Source organism: Microcebus murinus, chromosome 16 (assembly GCF_040939455.1).
Source record: "Microcebus murinus isolate Inina chromosome 16, M.murinus_Inina_mat1.0, whole genome shotgun sequence".
NCBI lineage: Eukaryota > Metazoa > Chordata > Mammalia > Primates > Cheirogaleidae > Microcebus > Microcebus murinus.
The window spans coordinates 47137374-47157708 of record NC_134119.1 but is presented as its reverse complement, the minus strand read 5'-3'; the positions used below and the strand labels follow the sequence as shown (position 1 = coordinate 47157708).

Genomic DNA, 20335 nt, shown 5'->3' with positions numbered 1-20335 from the left:
TGTGCTCACAGTGTGGGGCAAGCTGGCTGCAGAGGGTGGGGTGGCTGGTGGAGACAGTGGGGTGACACAGTGGGTGATGGGTTGTGCAAAGGACATGGGGTGGACCTGCCTTCCCTCTGGCCTCTTAGAGCCACAGGTCCCAGGCCAAGTGCCCAGAGCCTCCAGGCAGGCAGCAACCCTGACGGTGGGTGAATCTGTGTCCTTCCCAGACCCCCTTCCGCCACCGGCACCTGCCTCGAGAGCACAGAGCAGGCGGGCTGTGCAGGCAAGGGCTTCGTGCAAGGCATCTGCACATACCTGTGAGGTACATTCAGCCTCAACTGGTGACACAGACACTGCGGCTTACACAGGGAAACTGGCATTTTGCATTCTCCCTCCTGAGGAGGCCCTTGAGGTGCCCACCTCTCTTACGGAACTGTCAGCGTTCGCTAACCCTCTTTTCCCATTTCTCATCCTGTCATTTCCTGCAGCCATTATGGCGTCTGTTGATAGGCTGCTTTCAGAGGTTTCTGGACGTTCGTATTTGGTCTCCACAACCACCTTGGTAGTGGGGCCATTTCACAATCGGGGCCCCAGGAGTGTGGGGTGCTGGGTGGGAGCCGTCTCTCTGATCAGTCCTTGTCTGGCCTCCAGCGAGACGCCCCTGGGTGATAAACTCTCTCAAGTTCAGTACTTTCCACGGAGTGTGGCAAAACCTCAGGGAAAATATATTTATTTTCTGTAAGAAATTTAGAAAACACACAGCTCTTGTGATCCAAAGTTTACTGGTTGGCCTGGCGTCACCACCGGCAACCCCGCTCCAGTCCCCCGAGAACCCTCACTGCGTCTGGGCCTTCCTTGGCGACCGGCAGCTTTGGGAGTCTTGCGATTAAGTAGGGCTGCTGCTTTATATTTTCACCGCAGCTTCTCTTTGCTAAAGGTCGTGATCATAAAACCCAGTCATGACGTGAGGAATTTCATACTTGGGTTGTGGGCCTATCCAGCCGATTTCCTGGGCTTCCCTCAGGGGTAGTAAGTTGCAGAGTGAGTGAGCACATTTCATTACTATTAAATCAGGTTTAGTGGCTACAGTAATGTTGTCATCATCAGAGGAGCCTGCCAGGAGGGAAGGAGTCTGTTCCCCAGGCCGGTTCTGTCTGTGCCACGTGGCCCTAAACACTCTTCCTGTGTGAGCAGGGGGCTGTCCCGCCACGTGTCCCTTCCCTAAAGCGGACCTTTCTTCTCTCGCCACCTCTACCTTCCAGAAACAGTGCACTGAGGAAAATATAAAACTCTAGAGACAGCGTAGGAGTGTCCTTTCAAGCTCTGCGTCTGGACTGTGGAGCTGACACCCACATCACACACACACTTTGTGTCTGTCACAGGCCCTCACATATCGACATGGTTACCTGGGTTTACTTCCTTTACTGGCAGAAGAAAATGAAAAGTATCTGTGAGCTGGTTTATGAGAGGAGGTGGTCCTACCCATTTGCTTCTCAAAAGCGCAGAACATTTTCATGCCAGTGTGATGCTGAGGTGACAGCAGATTTGGCCCCTCTCGGGGGCAGGAGGATGCAAGATTCTGGATCATTCAGGAGGATGCAGGATTCTGTAGAATGGCCCTCATTCAGTTGACAGCATGGGCTCCAGCTGCCCTGTGCCTGCTGGCTTCTCATTTCACACTTACCTGCTGTGCCAATTAGCTCAACAAACATGGATTGAGTACCTTTTATGAGGTAGGCTTAGTTTAGATGCTGGGAAGGCAATAAACAAAACCGAAATCTCTGGCCAAGTAGACTTTGCACTCTAGTAGTGCAGATGGACGTCATGGAAGGTAAGTCTGTTAGCTAGTGTGTATTTCATGAACACTGAGAGCCAGAGTAATTGTAGGACTCAAGGAAATCATGCATTCTCAATTTATTTATTAAGCACACACACACAGATGACCACCTTACTACTTTGGGCTCTCATTGGGAAATGTTTAGGAGGGAAAGGTATTTTCAAATAGTAACCATGAAAAAGCAGCTTTGATTGGTAGACGAATAAATAGTAGTATATTATTTCTTCCTCTCTTTTCTCTGAATTTTGTTTCCAGCTGTTTCCTGTTTTGAACTAATCTTAAATTCTGACGCTAGAGGGCAGGGGGTCCATTTATATCATCCAAGTTTAGGTAGCATGTTGGTTACAAATTGCTTGCAGTTAGACTGTATCTTTAGCGTCAGATAAAGTTAGATACAGGTAGACTGTATCTTTAGCATCATTCTCTGCTGATGTTAAGAGTTGGTCATAGAAGGTCTTCTTCCTTCTCTCAAGGCCAGTCAGCAACATTTTACTGGTATTAAGCACCAGAAATACAAGGCCAAATTTGTATTTTTGTTCACTTTAGTTGTATATGCCCACACTGAAAGCTTGGCCCTGAAGAGTCAACATTGCAGACAAACTTAAATACCCTGCTCAGTATCCGAACAAGAACTGTTGGCCAGGCGTGGTGGCTCACGCCTGTAATCCTAGCACTCTGGTGAGGCCGAGGCAGGTGGATTGCTCAAGGTCAGGAGTTCGAGGCCAGCTTGAGCAAGAGCGAGACCCCCGTCTCTACTATAAATAGAAAGAAATTAATTGGCCAACTAATATATATAGAAAAAAATTAGCTGGGCATGGTGGCGCATGCCTGTAGCTCCAGCTACTCAGGAGGCTGAGGCAGGAGGATCATTTGAGCGCAGGAGTTTGAGGTTTCTGTGAGCTAGGCTGATGCTACAGCACTTACTCTAGCTTGGGCAACAAAGCGAGACTCTGTCTCAAAAAAAAAAAAAAAAAAAACACTTCCATGACTATAAGGCCCTAGTAAAAGAGGATCTGTTACTTATATTGGGGGTGGGAAGGGGTTGTGTTAGTGACCTCATGTTGAATTTCAGCCACCTCTGTCTGGTATTGAAAAATTAATATGCTCTTAATTTACATGATTAAATATAGAGTTGAGGTCAAGGGTCTAGGTACCCATATTCTGCTCTGGGTAGATACCATAGGAATGTGGGGGTCCCTTTGGTAATCTGGGAAAGGCTTTGAAGAGGATGGGGTGGGGGGATGGGGAGAGTATTTGGGAATTTGAAGAGCTGTCATTGAATGACAAACTAGATTTATTCTGGGCAGCTTTAAAGGGCTGAGTTAGGACTAAGGGGTGGAATTTGAAGATCTGCGAATCTTGGTCCAATTTTAGGTAGGCTCTTTCCCTATTAAATGACAAATAAAGAGGCAGCCCCATGAGGTGACCTCTGGCAGTGTGACGTTTAAGCAGTGGCTGGACTGCTGCTGCTGCAGGCTGGAATGTGGCAGCCGATGCCAGAACTCCAGGGAGGCTGCACCGCCTGACCTTGCAGGATCCCTTCCACCTCAAGGTTTATGGCCTTGAGAGAGTAAGTAGGAAGTGGATCAAGCTCTGAGATTTACCTGGATGAAATTCTTTATCAGAAGCCTCTTAGCAGCAAGAGTGTGCGACCCACCAGACCCTGCTTCAGCTCCTGGGCACATGTTGAGGACCCTTGGTCCTCCAAGGAACACATGGTCAGCCTCGGCCTGGTCTTTAGACCCTCCCTCAAGACTGTAGTTCAGTTGTACAACTCCAATAGCTGGGCAACTTCTCCTGTAGAGAAAATCCCCTCATTCCCTTCTGCCTCAATCCTGATACCCCCAGCCAACCTGTCCAAGAAGCTCTTCCTGCTGCTCTTCCCTGCTGCCCTCAGTGACCATACCAGCAAGCAGAGATGCTCAAAGCCCTGCACACCTTCACACGTGCCTCCTTTTCCCCAGTCAGAGCTGTGCTCCTGGAGGACTCTTTCTGTCTCTTCTTTTGTCCAATGCCAACAGCCAACTCACCCCCATGGGCTAGAATGGGATTTTTAACATCTTAGGAATTCATGGGAGTTAGCTGGGTTTTGTCATTTTAGAAAATGACTTCAAACAAAGATTTCTGGAAGTTTCCATCTAATAGGAAAGAGAATACCTACTGAATTTTCGGCAAAGGCTCCTGTGCGTCCTGCTTCGTTAATATTTTTTAAAGTTATGGCCCTGGATTCTGTAGAGTTTGGCGTTAGGGACTGTCAGAGGGCGTTCTTTCATCATAAATTTAGCTACGGGTAAGGGGGGCGCCTTTGTCCCCTCCTGAAAGCTTTAAGGAGAAAAGATGAAACCCAGCGGAAGAGGCGCGCAGGAGCCAGCCTGGGCAGGAGGCTCTGGCGGTAGGGCGAACTGCAGGCTGAACTTGTGATTTGGTTCTCAACTCGTCTCTTTCGCAGAATGGCTTTGGGAAGAAACAAAGGCCTCATTGAGGTCCCTGCCTGAGATGGGGACCGTTCATTTTCGTTCCACTGTGGTTTCTTGGGCGGCCTCTAGCAGAGCTTCGCTGTTCTTGGGAGCTCCCCTTGACTACCCTTTGAACACAGGGGAACTATGCAAACACGCTTGTAAGGGGCCTTGCAGAACGCAAAGGAGGGGCAGGGCTGGCAAAGGAGGGGCAGGGCTGCGCTGCTGGGGCCTCCTGGAGCAATGCAGAGGGCAGGGGAGCCCGGCTGGTGGCCCGCCCCAACCCACAGGGAAGGAGCTTTGGTTTCCCCTCTTGTTATGTTCTGTATTAGTTCTTTTTATTGCAAATAATTAAGATCAAACCACGTACAGCAAACAATGGAAAATGACTCGATAATGCAATTGTTAAGTCTGGATTCAGCCAAACAACACTGGCATTGCTCCCACTGTCTCTACCTCCTGTTAAGTCTGGATTCAGCCAAACAACACTGGCATTGCTCCCACTGTCTCTACCTCCGGCCCCACAAGGACAACCGTGCAGCTCTCAAGTTCTCCTAGAGTTGAATATTATTAGCCCTGACTGGGCTGGGTTGGATCATGTGTCAACGCCAAGCCAATCAGTTTGCCCAGAGGGATGCTGGACTCTGATTGGGGGACCAAACCTCGAGATAGGCCCGACTGTGGTGAGTGGGGTGGCCACACCCACACCACCTGGTTGTGGATTTGGGCATGGGCGCCTGGCAGCAGTGGCAGGCGCCATGTCTTTCTGTTCCCCGAGTCCATTCAGCCTGGGGAGAGACTTGGGGTGATTGCTCTAGCCACCAGTGCTCCCTCAGGGCTGCACGGAGGTGGCTGTTCTGGCTGTCGCCTTCCCTCCGGACTCACTGTGGCTTCGCAGAGTTGAGATCTGTCCTACCTGGGCCTGGGGCCCTTGCCTGTGTTGGTTCAGAAAACTGGGCCTGCCCTTTCCCCACTTAATGTGTTACTTTTGAGATATGTCTTTTGGAGGTGAACGTTTTCAGAAGTTGCGGGAATATACTGATCTGTGCTTCGGACACTGGTGGTCTCTGAGAAACCCTGCTCTAAATGGACACAGCACAGCTATATAACCTCAGTAATGGGCAGTGAATCTACAACTGTTAAAAACATTTCTTTCTGCAAAAGAACTTTCCGCGCAGCAAGTATTCAAATGTCTGTTATCCTCCCTGCTCTGGGCTAGGTGGACGGCACATGCAGTTTGCAGAATTGTTCCTCTCCAGACTATTCTGCGTTTTGGCCCTCCCTCATCTCTGATGGCCTTCTCTTCCCTGTACTGCAGGGAGCTGCTGGAGACCACATGTCGCCTGGCCAACACGCTGAAGCGGCATGGAATCCGCCGAGGGGACCGTGTGGCCATCTACATGCCTGTGTCCCCACTGGCTGTGGCATCAATGCTGGCCTGTGCTAGGATCGGAGCTGTCCACACAGTCATCTTTGCTGGCTTCAGTGCAGAGTCCTTGGCTGGCAGAATCAATGATGGTGAGCAGGGGGTGAGGGAGGGAGGAACCCGGGTGTCCGCTGGTCCTTGTTGCTGGGAGCCTGGCCGTTAGGGTGGAGACCATCAGAGTGGAGACAGACATTAATTAAAAGTCACACAGGCAAATGATAGATGCTACTAGGGACAGGCATGTGGCTGAATGAGCATTTGTTCTGTGGGCTGAGATCTGAGTGCATTGGACTTAGGCAGGCGAAGAAGGGAGGGGGGAGTTCCAGGTGGAGGGAACAGCAGAGGTCCAGGCCAAGTGGTGCGGAGACGGCTGGCATGGTGCAGTGCAGGAGGGAAGGAGTGTGCAGGGTGTGATGAGGCTGGAGGTGAATGGAAGATTTCACAGGCCAACAGCTGGAATCCTTCTGTTATGAGGAATGAAGAGGTTGACCATCTTCAGAGGCCTGGAGTCAGGTGAGGGGAGCATGTGGTGTATCTTTAAGGATTTCTGGCTGCAGGTGGGTCAGTGTCTCCTGGACAGTGTGTAGAACAGTAGTGTCTTCTTGCTTTTGCTGTTGCCAGAGGACCAAGTGTCTGATTGATGGGTGGCCCCGTATCGGTGTAGTCTGATTCCTGCTTCCTGCTCTCCCTTAGAGAGAATCCCCTGAACCGGCTTCCCAAGGAAGATGCTAGGTTCTGGAGGCCATTGAGAGTTCTTGTGTCTCATAGAAGACTGCCTGTGGGTGGTAAACAGCTAATGGACCGAGTTCTCAGAACCCTGCTGAGTACCCTCTGGATAAAAGGCTAGAAAGCCCTTCCACTCCCTTTCAGTGTTTCTCCCTCCATTTTGAAGGGTTGAGGCTGCCACCCCTCTCTCTCTTCCTCTCTTTAAACCCTTATAACATCTACTGTGCGCCAGGCACTGTTCTGAGTGCTTTGCACAGGTTATATCGCCTTTAATTTGCCTTAGTCCTCGTGAGTATTATATGAAATAATACTCTTATTATTATTCTCCCCCTTTTAAAGTTACCACTGTAACCATTTTAAAGTGTATAATTCAGTGGCATTAGGTACGTTCACAATGTTGTGCAACCATATCACTATCTAGTTCCAGAACTTTTTCATGCCCGATGGATGCCTTATACCCATTAAGCAGCCATTCATCCTTGTTATGGAATATATCAGCACTACATTTTTTATAGCCGAATAATATTCCACTGTATGGATATACCACATTTTGTTTACCCATTCATCAGTGGATGGCCATTTGGGTTATTTCCACCTTTTGGCTATTGTAAGTAGAGGTGCTATTACAGGGACACTTACTTTCAATTTTTTTAGTATATACCTAGGAATAAAATTACTGGCTTATATGGCAAGTGCATATTTAACTTACTGAGGAATTGCAAAACAGTTTTTCAAAGGAGTTGCACCATTTTATATTCCCACTAGCAAAGTATGAGAGCTCCAATTTCTCTTCGTTCTCATCAACACTTGTTATTTTCCATTAAAAAAATTACAGCCATCATATTGAGAATGAAGTGGTATCTTATTGTAGTTTTGATTTGCATTGCCCTAATGACTATTATTATTTTACATCCTTTTAATGGGCTTGTTGGCCATTTGTATATTTTCTTTGGAAAGACGTCTACTTAAGCTCTTTGTTCATTTTTTTGATTCGTTGTTTGCCTTTTCATTGGTGAGATTAAGAGTTCCTTATATATTCTGAATATTAGACCTTTATTAAATATATGATTTACAGATATTTTCTCCTGTGCATTGTGTTTTCACTTTCTCTGTAGTATCCTTTGGTACACAAAAGTTTTAAATTTTGATCAAGTCCAATTTATCTATTTTTTCTTTCATTTCTTGTGCTTTTTTACTGCATTGTTTGAGAAAGCACTGCCAAATCCAATACTGTGATGATTTGCTCCTGTGTTTTCTTCTAAGGATTTTATAATTTTAGCTTTTTAAAATTACATTTAGTATTTAATATTACACATTTTGAGTTAATTGTTGTATAGTGTGTGAGGTAAGGGTCCAGTTTCATTCTTTGTCCTGTGGCTGCCCAGTGGTCCCAGCACCATTTGTTGAAGAGACAACTTTGAATAATCTCTCATTGAATATCTTAGCATCTTTATTGAAAATGATTTGACCACATATGTAAGGGCTTCTTTGTGTGCCCTCTATGCTGTTCCATTTATCTATATGTTTATCTGTATGTCTGCATTTATCTCAGTGCCAAACTGTTTTGACACTAGCTTTTATAGTATGTTTTGGAATGGGAAAGCGTGAGTCTTCCAGCTTTGTTCTCTTTTTTCAAGATTGTTTTGGCTATTCTGGGTCCCTTGCATTTTCATATGAATTTTAGGATGGGCTTTTCTATTCTTCAAAAAATAAAAAAAGCAGCTGGGATTTTGATTGTATTGAATCTTTAGAAAATTTGGACGGTATTACCATATTAATATTAATCCAGGAACATGAAATATCTTTCCATTTATTTAGGTCTTTTGAAAATTTCTTTCAGTGGTGTTTTATAGTATTCAGAGTGTACAAGTCTCACGTGTCCTTAAATTTATTCCTAAATATTTCATTCTTTTTGAAGTTTTTATAAATGCGATTGTTTTCTTCATTTCCTTTGCAGATTGTGCATTGCTAGTATAGAGAAATACAACTAAGTTTTGCATGGTGGTCCTACAAATTTGATGGATGATTTATTAGTTTGAATAGTTTTTTTTGTGGTTTAATTTACTTAAGATCTTATATGCATTAGATCATGTCATCTATGAGTAAAGATAGTTTTTCTTCTTCTTTTCCAATGTGGATGTTTTCAATTTCTTTTTCTTGCCTAATTGCTCTGGCTAGAACTTCTGTAACAATGTTGAATTACAGTGGTAAAAGTGGGCATCTTTGTCTCATTCCTGATCTTAGGGAGAAAGCATCAGTCTTTCATCATTGAGTATGACTTTAGCTGTGGACTTTCATAGATGCCCTTGATCAGGTTAAGTTCCCTTCTGTTCCTAGTTTGTTAAGTGTTTGTATCATGAAAGGGTGTTGGATTTTGTTAAATACTTTTTCTGCATCAGTTGAGATGTACTTTTTCCACTTCATTCTATTAATGTGGTGTATTGTGGTGATGGATTTTTGCATGTTGAACCACCCTTGCTTCCTAGGGTAAATCTGCTTTGTCATAGTGTATCATCCTGTTAACGTGCTGCTGGATACAATTTGCTAGCATTTTGTTGAGGATTTTTGCATCATTGTGAATAAGAGATTTTGGTTTGTAGTTTTTGTTTCTTGTAGTATCTTTGTCTGACTTTAGTATCAGGGTAATTGCTGGCCTCCTAAAATGAATTTGGTAGTATCTTCTCCTTTAATTTGTTTGGAAGAGTTTCTTCTTCAGATATTTGGTAGAATTCACCAGTGAAGCCATCTAGTTCTGGTCTTTTCTTTGTGGGGAAGTTACTATTCACTTGTTAAAGATGAGGAAACAGGCACAGAGAGGTTAAGTGACTTCCCCAAGGTCACAGAGCTAGTAGGTGAGAGAGCCAGGATTTGAACACAGGCATTCTGCGTCCATGCTTTTAGCATTACTCTAGGCTGCCCCTCTTCCCTCTTGCTGGCATGGCCATGGTTACCAGGTGTTCCTGTTAAGATTCTTTGAAACAAGCAGCAGTTAACTCTGGGTGGCTCACACATATGGGGTTTAGTAGCTGGTTGCTGCGGCAGCTCCCAGAACCTCAGGACTCCTAAACAGCCAGGCCCTGGGAGGGGCTGGGCCAGCTCTGAGGACCTCAGCAGGGACACACCTATAATGTGTCTCCAGGACTTTGTCACGAAGAGGACTTTGTCCTGACACGTTTCAGCCACCATGTGCAACTCTTCAGGTGCCCCCTTCCTGGGGGCAAGACTGTATTGAGATGGGGTCTGTATCCTCTTGGGTCAATGAGGGGCTGTTTTGGGTATCTGTTGCTGTGTAACAAAACTACTCCAAAACTTAGTGCATAAAACAACAGCTGAAAACGGTAAATTATATCATTACATTTCATGATTCTGTGGGGCAGGAAGCAGGTGGGCACAGGGGCATGGCTGTTCACTGCTCCATGACGTCTGGGACATTAGCTGGGTTGACTTGAATGGTTGAGGGCTGGCCAAGCATCTCTCTCTCTTCGTGTGGTTTCTCCATATAGCTAACTTGGGCTTCCTCACAGCAAGGCAACCTCAGGCAGGCAGGCTGTTTCGTGGTGGCTCATGGTTCTAAGAGGAAGAAGCAGAAACTGCCAATTGTCCTAAAGCTCAGGCCCAGCATACCCAGAGCATCACTTTTGCTAAGCTGCACTGGGCATACCAGTCCCTGGCCATTCCACATTCAGGAGGAGGGGACCTGGATCCCACTGCTTCATGAGAGCAGGTGAAATAGTGTGTAGCCACCTTCTGTGTGGGCACGACCGCCAGGCTGTCACCGTGAGCTGGCGGCACCTCAGTGAGTTGTGCCGTTGCAGGGTTCCAGCCCTGGCCTGGCTGCTGGGCTCTGACTGTCCACCCTCCTTTTGTCTTCCCTCTTGCTTTAGGCTGAGTGAGGAGTGGAGAGAGAGGGAGGCATGGTGGGGAGGGTAGCGGTCAGGAGAGTGGCTTTGAGAGATGTTCTTGGGGCAGATAATGACCCCCTCAGATGGCCATGTCCGAATCCCCCGGAACCCATGGCCTGTCGCCTTGCATGGCGAAAGGACTCTGCAGATGTAAAGAGATGGACCTTAAAATGGTGAGCAGAGCCTGGACATCCAGGTGGGGCCCATCTAATCACAGCCCTTAAAAGCACAGGACTTTCTCCGACTGGAGGCAGAGGACATGAGGCAGAAGGGGAGGTCGGAGAGATGCAAAGCGTGGGAAGGACTTGACCCGCTGTGGCTGGCTTTGAAGATAGAGGGACCACAAGCCGGGAGTGGTGGCTCTAGATGCTGAGAGCGGCGCTGTCTGACAGCAATGGAAAGAGGACGTTGGTCCTGCAGTCCCGTGGGCCTGAGTTCTGCCAACCACCAGCTCCCCCAGAGCTCCAGATGGGGCTCAGCCCTCTGACACCTCAATTTTGGCCGTGTGAGACTCCGGGCAGAGACCCCTGCTGAGCCCACCCGGACTACAGAACTGTGAGCTAACGATGGGTGCCCGGAGCCTCTGAGTTTGTGGTCATTTATTATGGGAGCAACAGAAAACGAACTCAGTGCTGGTACCTGCTCAAGACCAGGGAGGGAAGAGTAGATCCTCCCTGACGCAGTGGCGCACACTTCCTGCCTGTGTCCATGCCGTCGCCTCGCCTTGGAGGGCCCCAGTGGGTGAGATGCGCTCGTGGTGCCCACTGCTCCCCGAGCACCTCCTGGGGACCTGTCCTGGGGAACCTCTCGGGTGGGGAGCCCCTGGACAGATGTGCGCCAGGAGCGAGGCGTGTGCCGTGGGGAAGGGGAAGGCACTGCCACCCGTGGAAGGCGATTCCGGCGTGTTGCACAGGCCGGGGTCACTGCTTTTTCTGTGGTGGGTCCTGACCCCTGTGAGCTTCCTTTGTATCTCATCCCCTGAGGAAGGTTCATTCTACCTGCTGGATCATCCACCTGCTTGCCCACAGGAAGCTCCCTGGGACCCAACCCGGGGGGGCATGGAGGCCTGGAGAGCCTCTGAGGGGCTTCACCCGCCTGACTTGGTTTCCCTAAGTCCCAAAAGGCAAAGAGTATGTGTGGCCAGGGCGCCTGGGGATGTCCCTGATGTCCCAGGCAGGGGTGGCTGTGCCTGGCAGGTCCAGGGTATCTCTGTGGCCCTGCTGGTCCTCCAGCTGCGAAGGCCTGCGCTGGGGAGTGCAGGGCCCCCAAGGCCATGGCATCTCTGGGGCTCTTGGGAGGAAGAAGGAGTGTAGGCATGTTGCTCGAAAGTGCTTTGCGACTGGCGGGGGGAGACTGGTGCCTTCGTTAGGGCCACCCCAGAGAGACCTCAATGAGCATGGTCCTGGGAAGCTCTGTAGGGCAGTGGGGAGGGAGGCCACAGCGGGTGACCAGAGCCTACTCCACAGGGAACCTGGGCGATGAGGTAGCACACCTGCTCGGGTCACCGCACACGAGGGGCAGGGAGTAGGAGTATTCATACTCCAGCTCTTGGGGGCCACTGGGTAATTCCCCAGCATTTCTGCCCATGGCTCTGGAAGAGGCTTTTGGTGCAGAATGATTGAAAGGCCCAAGGGACATGAGTGAGGCCCTGCTAGTCAGTGCTACAGCTGGGTATCTGTCCCTGTGAAAATCCCCACAGCCTTGACCCCTCTGGGGCATCCGCATTAGGGCACAGTGTGGGCGGTAACCCCTTTGCCTGTGGCCCTGAGGTCCAGTGTGCGTGTGCCCCTCATTCTCTGCTCTGGGCCTCACCTGCAGTTAGCCGCAAAAGCTCGGGTCCCCCAGCTTGACCACCCCGGGGTTGGTCTTTGAAGAGCCGGTGTGGAGCCAGGCCGCCCTTTCCTGGAAGTGAGGGTGGGGCAGGTGGCTCTTGGGCATCCGCCAGGGCATGCGCTGACCTCGGGGTAGTGCAGGTTCTTGGCCCACACAGCTCACCCTGGAAGGGCCTGGCTATGTGGGACTGTTGGGGTGTGGCCTCTGCTTGTCCGGCTTGCTTGGTCTCCACCTCGTGGTGCTGCTCTGCCACCGTGGTTGCTGTGGGTGGGGCGACAGCTCCTCTGCTGCGGAAGGCTCCCAGGAGATGGGAGGGAAAAGTAGCCACTTGGTTGGGAAATTGTCTTTGTGCTGCTGACCCCAGGAGGGAGAGTTGAGCCAAGTAATTTATCTCCCCTTATCCTCAGAGCTGGGGAAAGGCCTTGCACTTCTGCATGGCACACAAGGGCTGCCAAGCAGGTAGACCCTCACTTTTATTGTCGGCTCTTTTACTCAAGATTGGACTTTCTCTAGCACACTCTTTGGCCTGGAACATGCAGCTGTAAGTCCGAGGTGTGAGGGTCAGGTGGGGCGGAAACTGATCAGAAATGTGTTGTCTCTGTCAGCCAAGTGCAAGGTGGTCATCACCTTCAACCAAGCACTGCGGGCAGGGCGCGTGTTGGAACTGAAGAAGATCGTGGACAAAGCCGTGGAGAGCTGCCCTTCCGTCCAGCACGTCCTGGTGGCTCACAGGACGGACAGCAAGGTCCACATGGGGGATCGGGACATACCTCTCGAGCAGGTGGGTTTTGTACCTCGTTTGTAGAGTTTGAGAAAGAGATTATTATTAAGTGAATTGGGTCGGGAGCATGTTGGGTTGTGGTTCTCAGTCTGGGTCCCATATAGGTGCCCAGGGTTCCCTTGTGATATTTGACAAGCTTAAGTCCTGATTGGGAAGATAGAACTCAAATACCACAATCATATTGGGACACTTCATGTAACAAATGATTGTGTCCATCCTTTGGTACCTTCTCCACATTTGCAATTGAATGTGGGCAGGCCAGAGAAGGGGAACTCTGAATCCTGTCTGTTGAATCCTGCAACAGCTGGGGGAATGGTGTCCCCAGGCTTCGGGGATTGAAGGGGGGGAGGCTAAGTGCCCTGGCTGGGGTGTGTGTTTCTTCTTGCTTCCAGGAAATGGACAAGGAGGCCCCTGTGTGCGCCCCAGAGAGCATGGGCAGCGAGGACATGCTCTTCCTGTTGTACACCTCAGGGAGCACCGGGATGCCCAAGGGGCTCGTCCACACCCAGGCGGGCTACCTGCTGTATGCCGCCATGACTCACAAGGTGCGGTCTCCTGTCGGGGGTGCCATGCCCCCACTGGGCTTTGGGCAGGGGCAGGGCAGACACAGAAAACCACCTAAATCAAATGAATGGCAAAATGAATTATCGTAAGGCAAATGCCACTTTGGTCAAGAAATGGAATGCCGCCAGCCTCCCGGAAGCCCCTTCTGTGGCTGTCTGGCCACAGCCCCACCTCCATGTCCTGTCTTGTTTAGTTTTGTTTTCTTTATAGTTTTGTCACTCAACTGTGCATGCTTGGACATCACAGCTTACTGTTGCACGTTAAAATATTTTTGACGTCTGTTAAGTCTTTTGTAACCTATGGGTCCCCTCCATCCCTTTCACTGCCTTAACCCTGGCCATTGTAGAGTCTAGCTGTTTGTCCCTGGTATCCCATGTCCTGGCTCAAGTCAGTTGTCCCCCTGTCCTCTGTGTTTCCTGCTAACGGGCTGTGTTGGATTCTGAGATGGAGTCAGGCTCGGATGGGACCCCGTGGCAAGAATGCAGGAGAGGCAGATGTCTCTCTTCTCACGCTCTTTGAGGCTAATGATGTTTGATGCGATTCTTGCCCTTTTTTGCTTTTTTTTTTTTTTTGTAGTTTCTAAGGGATTTTTTAAAAAAATTGTGGCATTAGGCAATGCAGAAAAGTGCCCATATCTTCAACATACAACTAGATGAAGTTTCCCTCTGGTGTACCCCTGTGACTTCCCACATGCATGTCTCCAGCCCCAGAAAGCTCTGCCTGCCCCTTGCAGGCTCACCCCAGCTTTCGCCCCCTTGTGTGGATTGGCTGTGTCTGGTTGTGAGCTTCCCTCCATGGGCTCGTCCAGCACATGGTCTTTTGTCTGTTTCATCCTGCCTTTCCGCTGCAGTGTGTGGCATGCAACCCCTGCAGTGCACGCACTCGCCCCTCTGCTGGTGGCTGCACATGAGTGCCCATTTCCTAGTGAGGTGTGGGAACGTAGTGGGGCGTGAGGACAGGCTCCTTACAGCTCCCTCCTGTGTCCGCAGCTTGTGTTTGACCACAAGCCAGGCGACATCTTTGGCTGCGTTGCCGACATCGGCTGGATCACAGGACACAGCTACGTGGTGTACGGACCCCTGTGCAATGGAGCTACCAGCGTGCTTTTTGAGAGTACACCGGTTTACCCTGATGCTGGTGAGGACCCAGGACCGTGTTTGGGACCCTGTGCTGGGTGTAGGGGAGGCAGCTTGAGGCCTGAGAGGTTCACAGGATGGTGGCAGCCTGGGCTCTGGGAAGGGTGTGGTTCTTGTGGTCCATTGACTGGCTGCTGAGTTGACACTGCAGCCACTGGGTGGACTGGGGTGGTGCCTCATGTGCAGGAAGGTCAGACGAGCAGTGGTAGGGAATCTGACCTGGAGCCTGGAGACATCTCAAGCATTCCTGTCCCTCCAACTGAAGCTGCCTGCCTTGGGCCATCACCTTAGCATTGTCCGTCTCACCCACAGAGCCACCTGACCAGATCCAGCCTTTCTTTGAAGCCAGGGCCAGCTCCACTTCCCCAGCCCTGCAGCCTGCGCCTCTGGGGCTGTCTCCCCAGACCACATTGTGTGCGGCCTGGAGCCACCCCCATTAAATTGAGATCGCTCTGAGGACAGGGGCACGTCTTGCTCCCTTGGCATCTTCCTCCCACACAGCACAGTGTCCCCAAGTATTTGTTTCAATGTAATTAAATGACGGTGGCTCTGCCCAAGGGCTCTTGCTGGAGCATTCCACATTGCTGACAGTCGTGCATGGGCTTCGTGGTCACCTCCCCTTGCCCCGTCCATCCATTCGGTGGCTAGATGTGCTTGAGGAAGGTATGGGAGCAAAGTTAGGAGTTAAGGGCCGCAGCCCGGGTGTGGTCTCAGGCACCACTTCAGCCACGGGGCACTCGGCATCCTGTGCAGAGGGAATGGTGTGAGGTCTGGGGGTTTATGGGAATTAAGGCTAGGCATGCTGGGCATGTGCCCTGCTCCCTGGGACATGCACAGTGGTGGTGGCACTGTCGCTAGGGGAAGCACCAGTTAGCACTTTAGAGGTTGTTTAAGTGTGACTGAGTGGAAGTTCTGTGTTAATGCCACATGGGTTATTTTTTAAATTCAGTAATATCGCTCTGAACTAATTTCTCGCTAGGTCATGCGGGTCACATTGTGTAGATTCAATCTTCCAAAGCCGGGTGGAGACTGTTCCCAAATGTGCGGATGCCTTTGGATTTGGGGAGCTCTGGGCAGAGAGCTGCCACCGGGAACCCTGTGCCCAGGGCCTCCCTTCCGTCTTTCTATGAACACAGGCAGATGTCTGCATGCACCCAGCACTCAGGCACCCTTGGCTTATCTCCAGCTAAGTCTGCAGTAGGTCATGTTGGTGGGCTCTCCCGCTGACGGTGAATTTGGGCCTTTTCATAGGTCGGTATTGGGAGACGGTGCAGAGGTTAAAGATCAACCAGTTCTATGGCGCCCCGACGGCCGTCCGGCTGTTGCTGAAACACGGCGATTCCTGGGTGAAGAAGTACGATCGCTCCTCCCTGCGGACCCTGGGGTCAGGTGAGCGGCCGCTCTGTGGCAGGAGAAGGTGTGCTTGCCGGAGTCCGCCAGCACGTGTACGTGGTGGAGAATTCACACAACGCCAGACCTGGGCTGGTAGAAAGCAGATGTTCCTACCTGTAAGCCCCTCCCTCCCTGGAGCCGGCAGCTGTTACCAGCCTGGGGAACATCATTCTAGATGTTTTCCGTGCCAGTGTTTCTGTGCCCAAGTTCTGTAGCTTAATCTTTATTATGAATACTTCCCAGCTCGGTAAGTTCAGGGCCAAGTCTTTTCTTCAGTGGCTGTATGGGATTTAACCTGTAATAACTGTAACTTACTAAACATTCCCCCATTGCTGATGCTCTGGCTTTTCCCAAGTTTATGTGATAAACACCATCCTGTACTTTTGCACGGCTCTTCCTGTAGACATCTCCACGCAGAGAGTTCAAAGGTTCTGTAATTTCGATAGATGGTGCCAAGTCACGTGGAAGTGTTTTGGAAATGTGAGGGTGGGGCCGGTTCAGACAGTGGCGGGAGTGGAATGCCCATGTCCTTTGGGCCCCTGCTAGGAGGTGCTGGGCTCCGTGGATTGCTGTTCGTCTCTCTCCTTTCCCTGCTGCATTTCATTTCTGCCTTAACACACATCACGTGTGGTCAGCAGGGAACAGAAGGGTGGGGCCTCCTCCATGCTCCTTGGGAGAGTGCACCACCTGCTTGGTGCTCTTTCGCAGGGGAAGCCTGTAGCATGTGGTGACCATTCCTGCCTAATGCATCCTTAGGAAAGGGGGTGCGGTGAGTGTGTGCTCCGTTACTAGTGGGGTGACCAATCGCAAGGCTGTCCAGGCGCAGGCCGAGAGGCACCACTGCTGGGGCCATGGCCCGCCAGCCTACCACGTGCTCCCAAGCATGAGATGGGCTGGGGCCCGCCCTACGGGGTGGTGAGGAAGATACAGAGGATATGCGTGTAGCCATGAATTGATGTGCAGGTGTGGAAGTGAGGATCAGTGGGAGAGCCCCTGCCCGTGGGGGCACCCAGAGGCACTCTTCTCTTGCCTCTTACTTTTACCTTAACAGTGAAAACCTTCTCTGTTTCTCAAAGAACTTTCTAGACTAAAAAAATGGGAGAGGTTTGAATACCACTAATAAGAGCTAATATTTACTAAATGCCTATATCTTCACATCAGCCCTGTGAGCTAAGCACTAATGTTGCCCCCATATCACAAAGGAGGAAACTGAGGCACAGGGAGGTCAACGGATTTACCCAGATCACTCAGTGAGGAAGTAGGGGGCCCTGTGTTGAGCCCGGTTCCTGGCCCCCGAATCGGTAAACCTTACTCACCTCTGCCCCCACCCCCAGCACCCCAGTGCGTCTTGGGGCCCTGGTCCACACCACTTCTCCCACCTGCAGTGGCTCCCTGCCCTTGACCACTCAGCCAGGGCACTGGCTCCTTTCTAGAAGGTGGTGTCTTAGTCCATTTTGTGCTGCTGGAACAGCATCTGAGACTGCGCATTTATAGTGAACTTCTGGAGGCTGGGAAGTCCCATGTCAAGGTGCCGGCACCTGACAAGGGCCGTCTTGCTGCATCATCCCATGACACTAGGGCAAAGAGAGGATGAGACAGAGCAAGAGGGGTGAGCAAACTCACCCCTTTTACAACAGCACCGATCCCACCCATGAGGGGGAGCCCTCAGGGCCTAATGACCTCTGAATACTGTTACAGTGGCAGATTTCACATGAGATTTGAGGGGATGAACATCCAAACCACAGCAGGTGGTGAGTCCGAGGCCTGTCTCAGCATGTTGGAGCCGTGGATGGCGAGGCCCCTGTGTTTCTGACTGCCCTGCCAGGCGCAGGGGACCGTCATCTGCCCATGCACTCTGGGCCACACCGTGTTCAGGGACCAGGAACAAATGGGGGTGGCCAGGGCCATGGAAACTCTCCCAGGTCCTCCAGGTGTTGTCTGCAAGGTCACCTGGAGTTAGGTAAGGACAGGGGTGAAGGGTGAGATTTGATTTTCTGGATGCACTCACGGGATTTAGTTGCTAAGGATACTCACAGGGTCCAGTGACAAGTATATTTCCGGAAAGGATGTGCTCTGGTGACTGCATTGGAGTGGGGTTGTACGTCCCTGTGGCTTTTTCACCCAGGGGGCCCCAGAGACCAAGTGCAGGTTCCTGTTGTCCTCCCTGTGGAAGGGCTTTGGCCAGACACATGTCTGTCTTGGATCAGGGGCCACTGATATGTGCATAGAATACCTCTGAACCGAGAGCCAGCCCCACACAGAGGCCCAGCTGGGTTTTGTGTCATTAGCTGGTCTATGGGACATTACAACTGCACCACCAGTGCCAACAGCAGAGCCCCGTGGGAGACCAGGTGCAAATCACCAGTCTCACTGTTACCAGTACGCGGTGCTGGCTGGCAGGTGTGGAGCCCCGGAGACGCTCACAGGTGGATGCAGGGCGGTGCTGGGGATCAGTGTGCCTCGTGCCTTGACTGGTCTGTTACCGTGGGACCGCAGCTCAGGCCGATTCCAGGCCGCTGGATCAGCCCTCACCATGCACCGGGCCCTGGGTTCGCTGCCTTGGTTTGGTCCACCAGTCGTCAGAATCCAGCTCACTCAAGACAGGATTTGTCATTCCCAAACAAGCTTTTTAGACCTTCAATTTCATGAGTAACACACAGATACATCCTTTTTGTAAAAAGAATAGGGACATCGCAATTCAAGCTGATCCACTTGGCCGCTCCAGGGGACCCTATTACTCCTACATCTTCCGGCCCCTTCTGCGCAGTTATGTTCCTTTACTAGGTACAGTTCTGTTCAGAGACGTTTGATTTCAAGTGAAAGTTACCACACTGTGCTATTATCCTGTAATGTTTCTTTTGAGCCAACAATCTGCAGTTTTCCATACGTATCAGCCCTGGTTTTTGAAAACTCACTCATACGTTACTGTGGAGATTGCCGTGGTTTGTGTAGACATATCCCTGAGGTTGGATGTGTGGCCGTCGGCTCTTTGACAGTGTGTCCACCAACGCTGCAGTGGGTGTCTTGCCCCTCGTGGATTCACAGGTGCAGGGCAGCACACAAAACACGGAGCCACCCGTGTGACAGCCCTGGCCACGCAGCACAGACACGGGAGGCCCCTGCCAGGAAAGGCGTAGGATTGTGGGTGGTCCTGAGCCAGAGGCCACCAGCACTATTTTGGCAACAGTGTGTCTAAACTGGCGAGTTCCGACTGAATGCCAGCCATGTGTGTGTATTTCATTAGGGTACACACTGAGAAGTTGGGATGTAGACTCCTGGGATATATGCACATCTTTTTCCTTTCAGTAAGGTATAAAATGCACTAAAATATACAAATGTTAAAGCGCTCACTTGGGGGACACCTACATACATACAATACCAGCACCAGATCGAGCTGTAGGAATGGCAGTCCCCAGGGGCTCCCTCATGCCCCTCCCAGTCAATCACCCAGGCACGACCCCTGTGACCTCCTTCACCATGGACTGCTTCATGGATGGGGTCACACAGCATGAGCTTCCCTTGCTCTGTGTCATAACCGAGACTCATCTGTGCTGCGGTGGTGGCAGGGGTTTGCTTTCTTCATTGCTCTGTGGATTCCATTGCACGAGCACACCATGACTCACTTACCCATTCCACTCTGGAGGGATGTGTGTAGTTTCTGGCTGTCACAAACAGGGCAGCTGCGAGCATCCGTGCACATGTCTGCTTTCCGTGGTATCTGCCTCATTTCTGTGGAGCGTATGTCAGGAGTCCTAATTTTGGATACTAAGCTAAACCTCTGTTTGGCTTTAGTAGATTCTGCCTTGAACAGTTGTCCAAAGTAGTTGTATTGGGTGTGTGTACTTGGAAATATTAAGATAAGTATCCAAATTGTTCCCCCAAATTGCTGTACCGAATTATACTCCTACTGTGATTATGAAATCCTTTTTTTCATTCTTGCCCACTTTTTGGTTTTTGGTCACCTAATGGTGAGAATACCTTAATGTAATTTGTATTTCTTTGATGACCGTAAATATGGTGTGTCTCACTGCACTTTCAGGTCTCCTTGTATGTCCTTGAGAAAAATCGTAGAGATGTTTTCCCCTTAAGATCTGTTCCTTTTGGTTTCAGGTTTATTTGAAGTCTGTTAACATCTTTTTTCTTTCCCGTGTGGTGTCAGTGGGAGAACCCATCAACCACGAGGCCTGGGAGTGGCTCTACAGGGTGGTGGGTGACAGCAGATGTACGCTGGTGGACACCTGGTGGCAGACAGGTGAGACCGTCTGCGGGAGGAGTCGAGACGCGCCTGGGGAACGTCTGG

The 20335-nt window shown here is 50.5% G+C and overlaps 1 protein-coding gene across 1 annotated transcript in view; it reads left to right on the top strand.

The window, feature by feature from the left end:
• The window catches only part of ACSS1 (acyl-CoA synthetase short chain family member 1), a 49498-nt gene that overhangs the window by 19882 nt on the left and 9281 nt on the right, over positions 1 to 20335 (top strand). Inside the window, exons 3-8 of the mRNA XM_012745523.2 lie at positions 5594 to 5793; positions 12768 to 12943; positions 13336 to 13488; positions 14497 to 14644; positions 15895 to 16032; positions 20195 to 20287. Coding sequence (XP_012600977.1) covers positions 5594 to 5793; positions 12768 to 12943; positions 13336 to 13488; positions 14497 to 14644; positions 15895 to 16032; positions 20195 to 20287 — 908 coding nt within the window. The remainder of the gene's footprint in view (positions 1 to 5593; positions 5794 to 12767; positions 12944 to 13335; positions 13489 to 14496; positions 14645 to 15894; positions 16033 to 20194; positions 20288 to 20335) is intronic.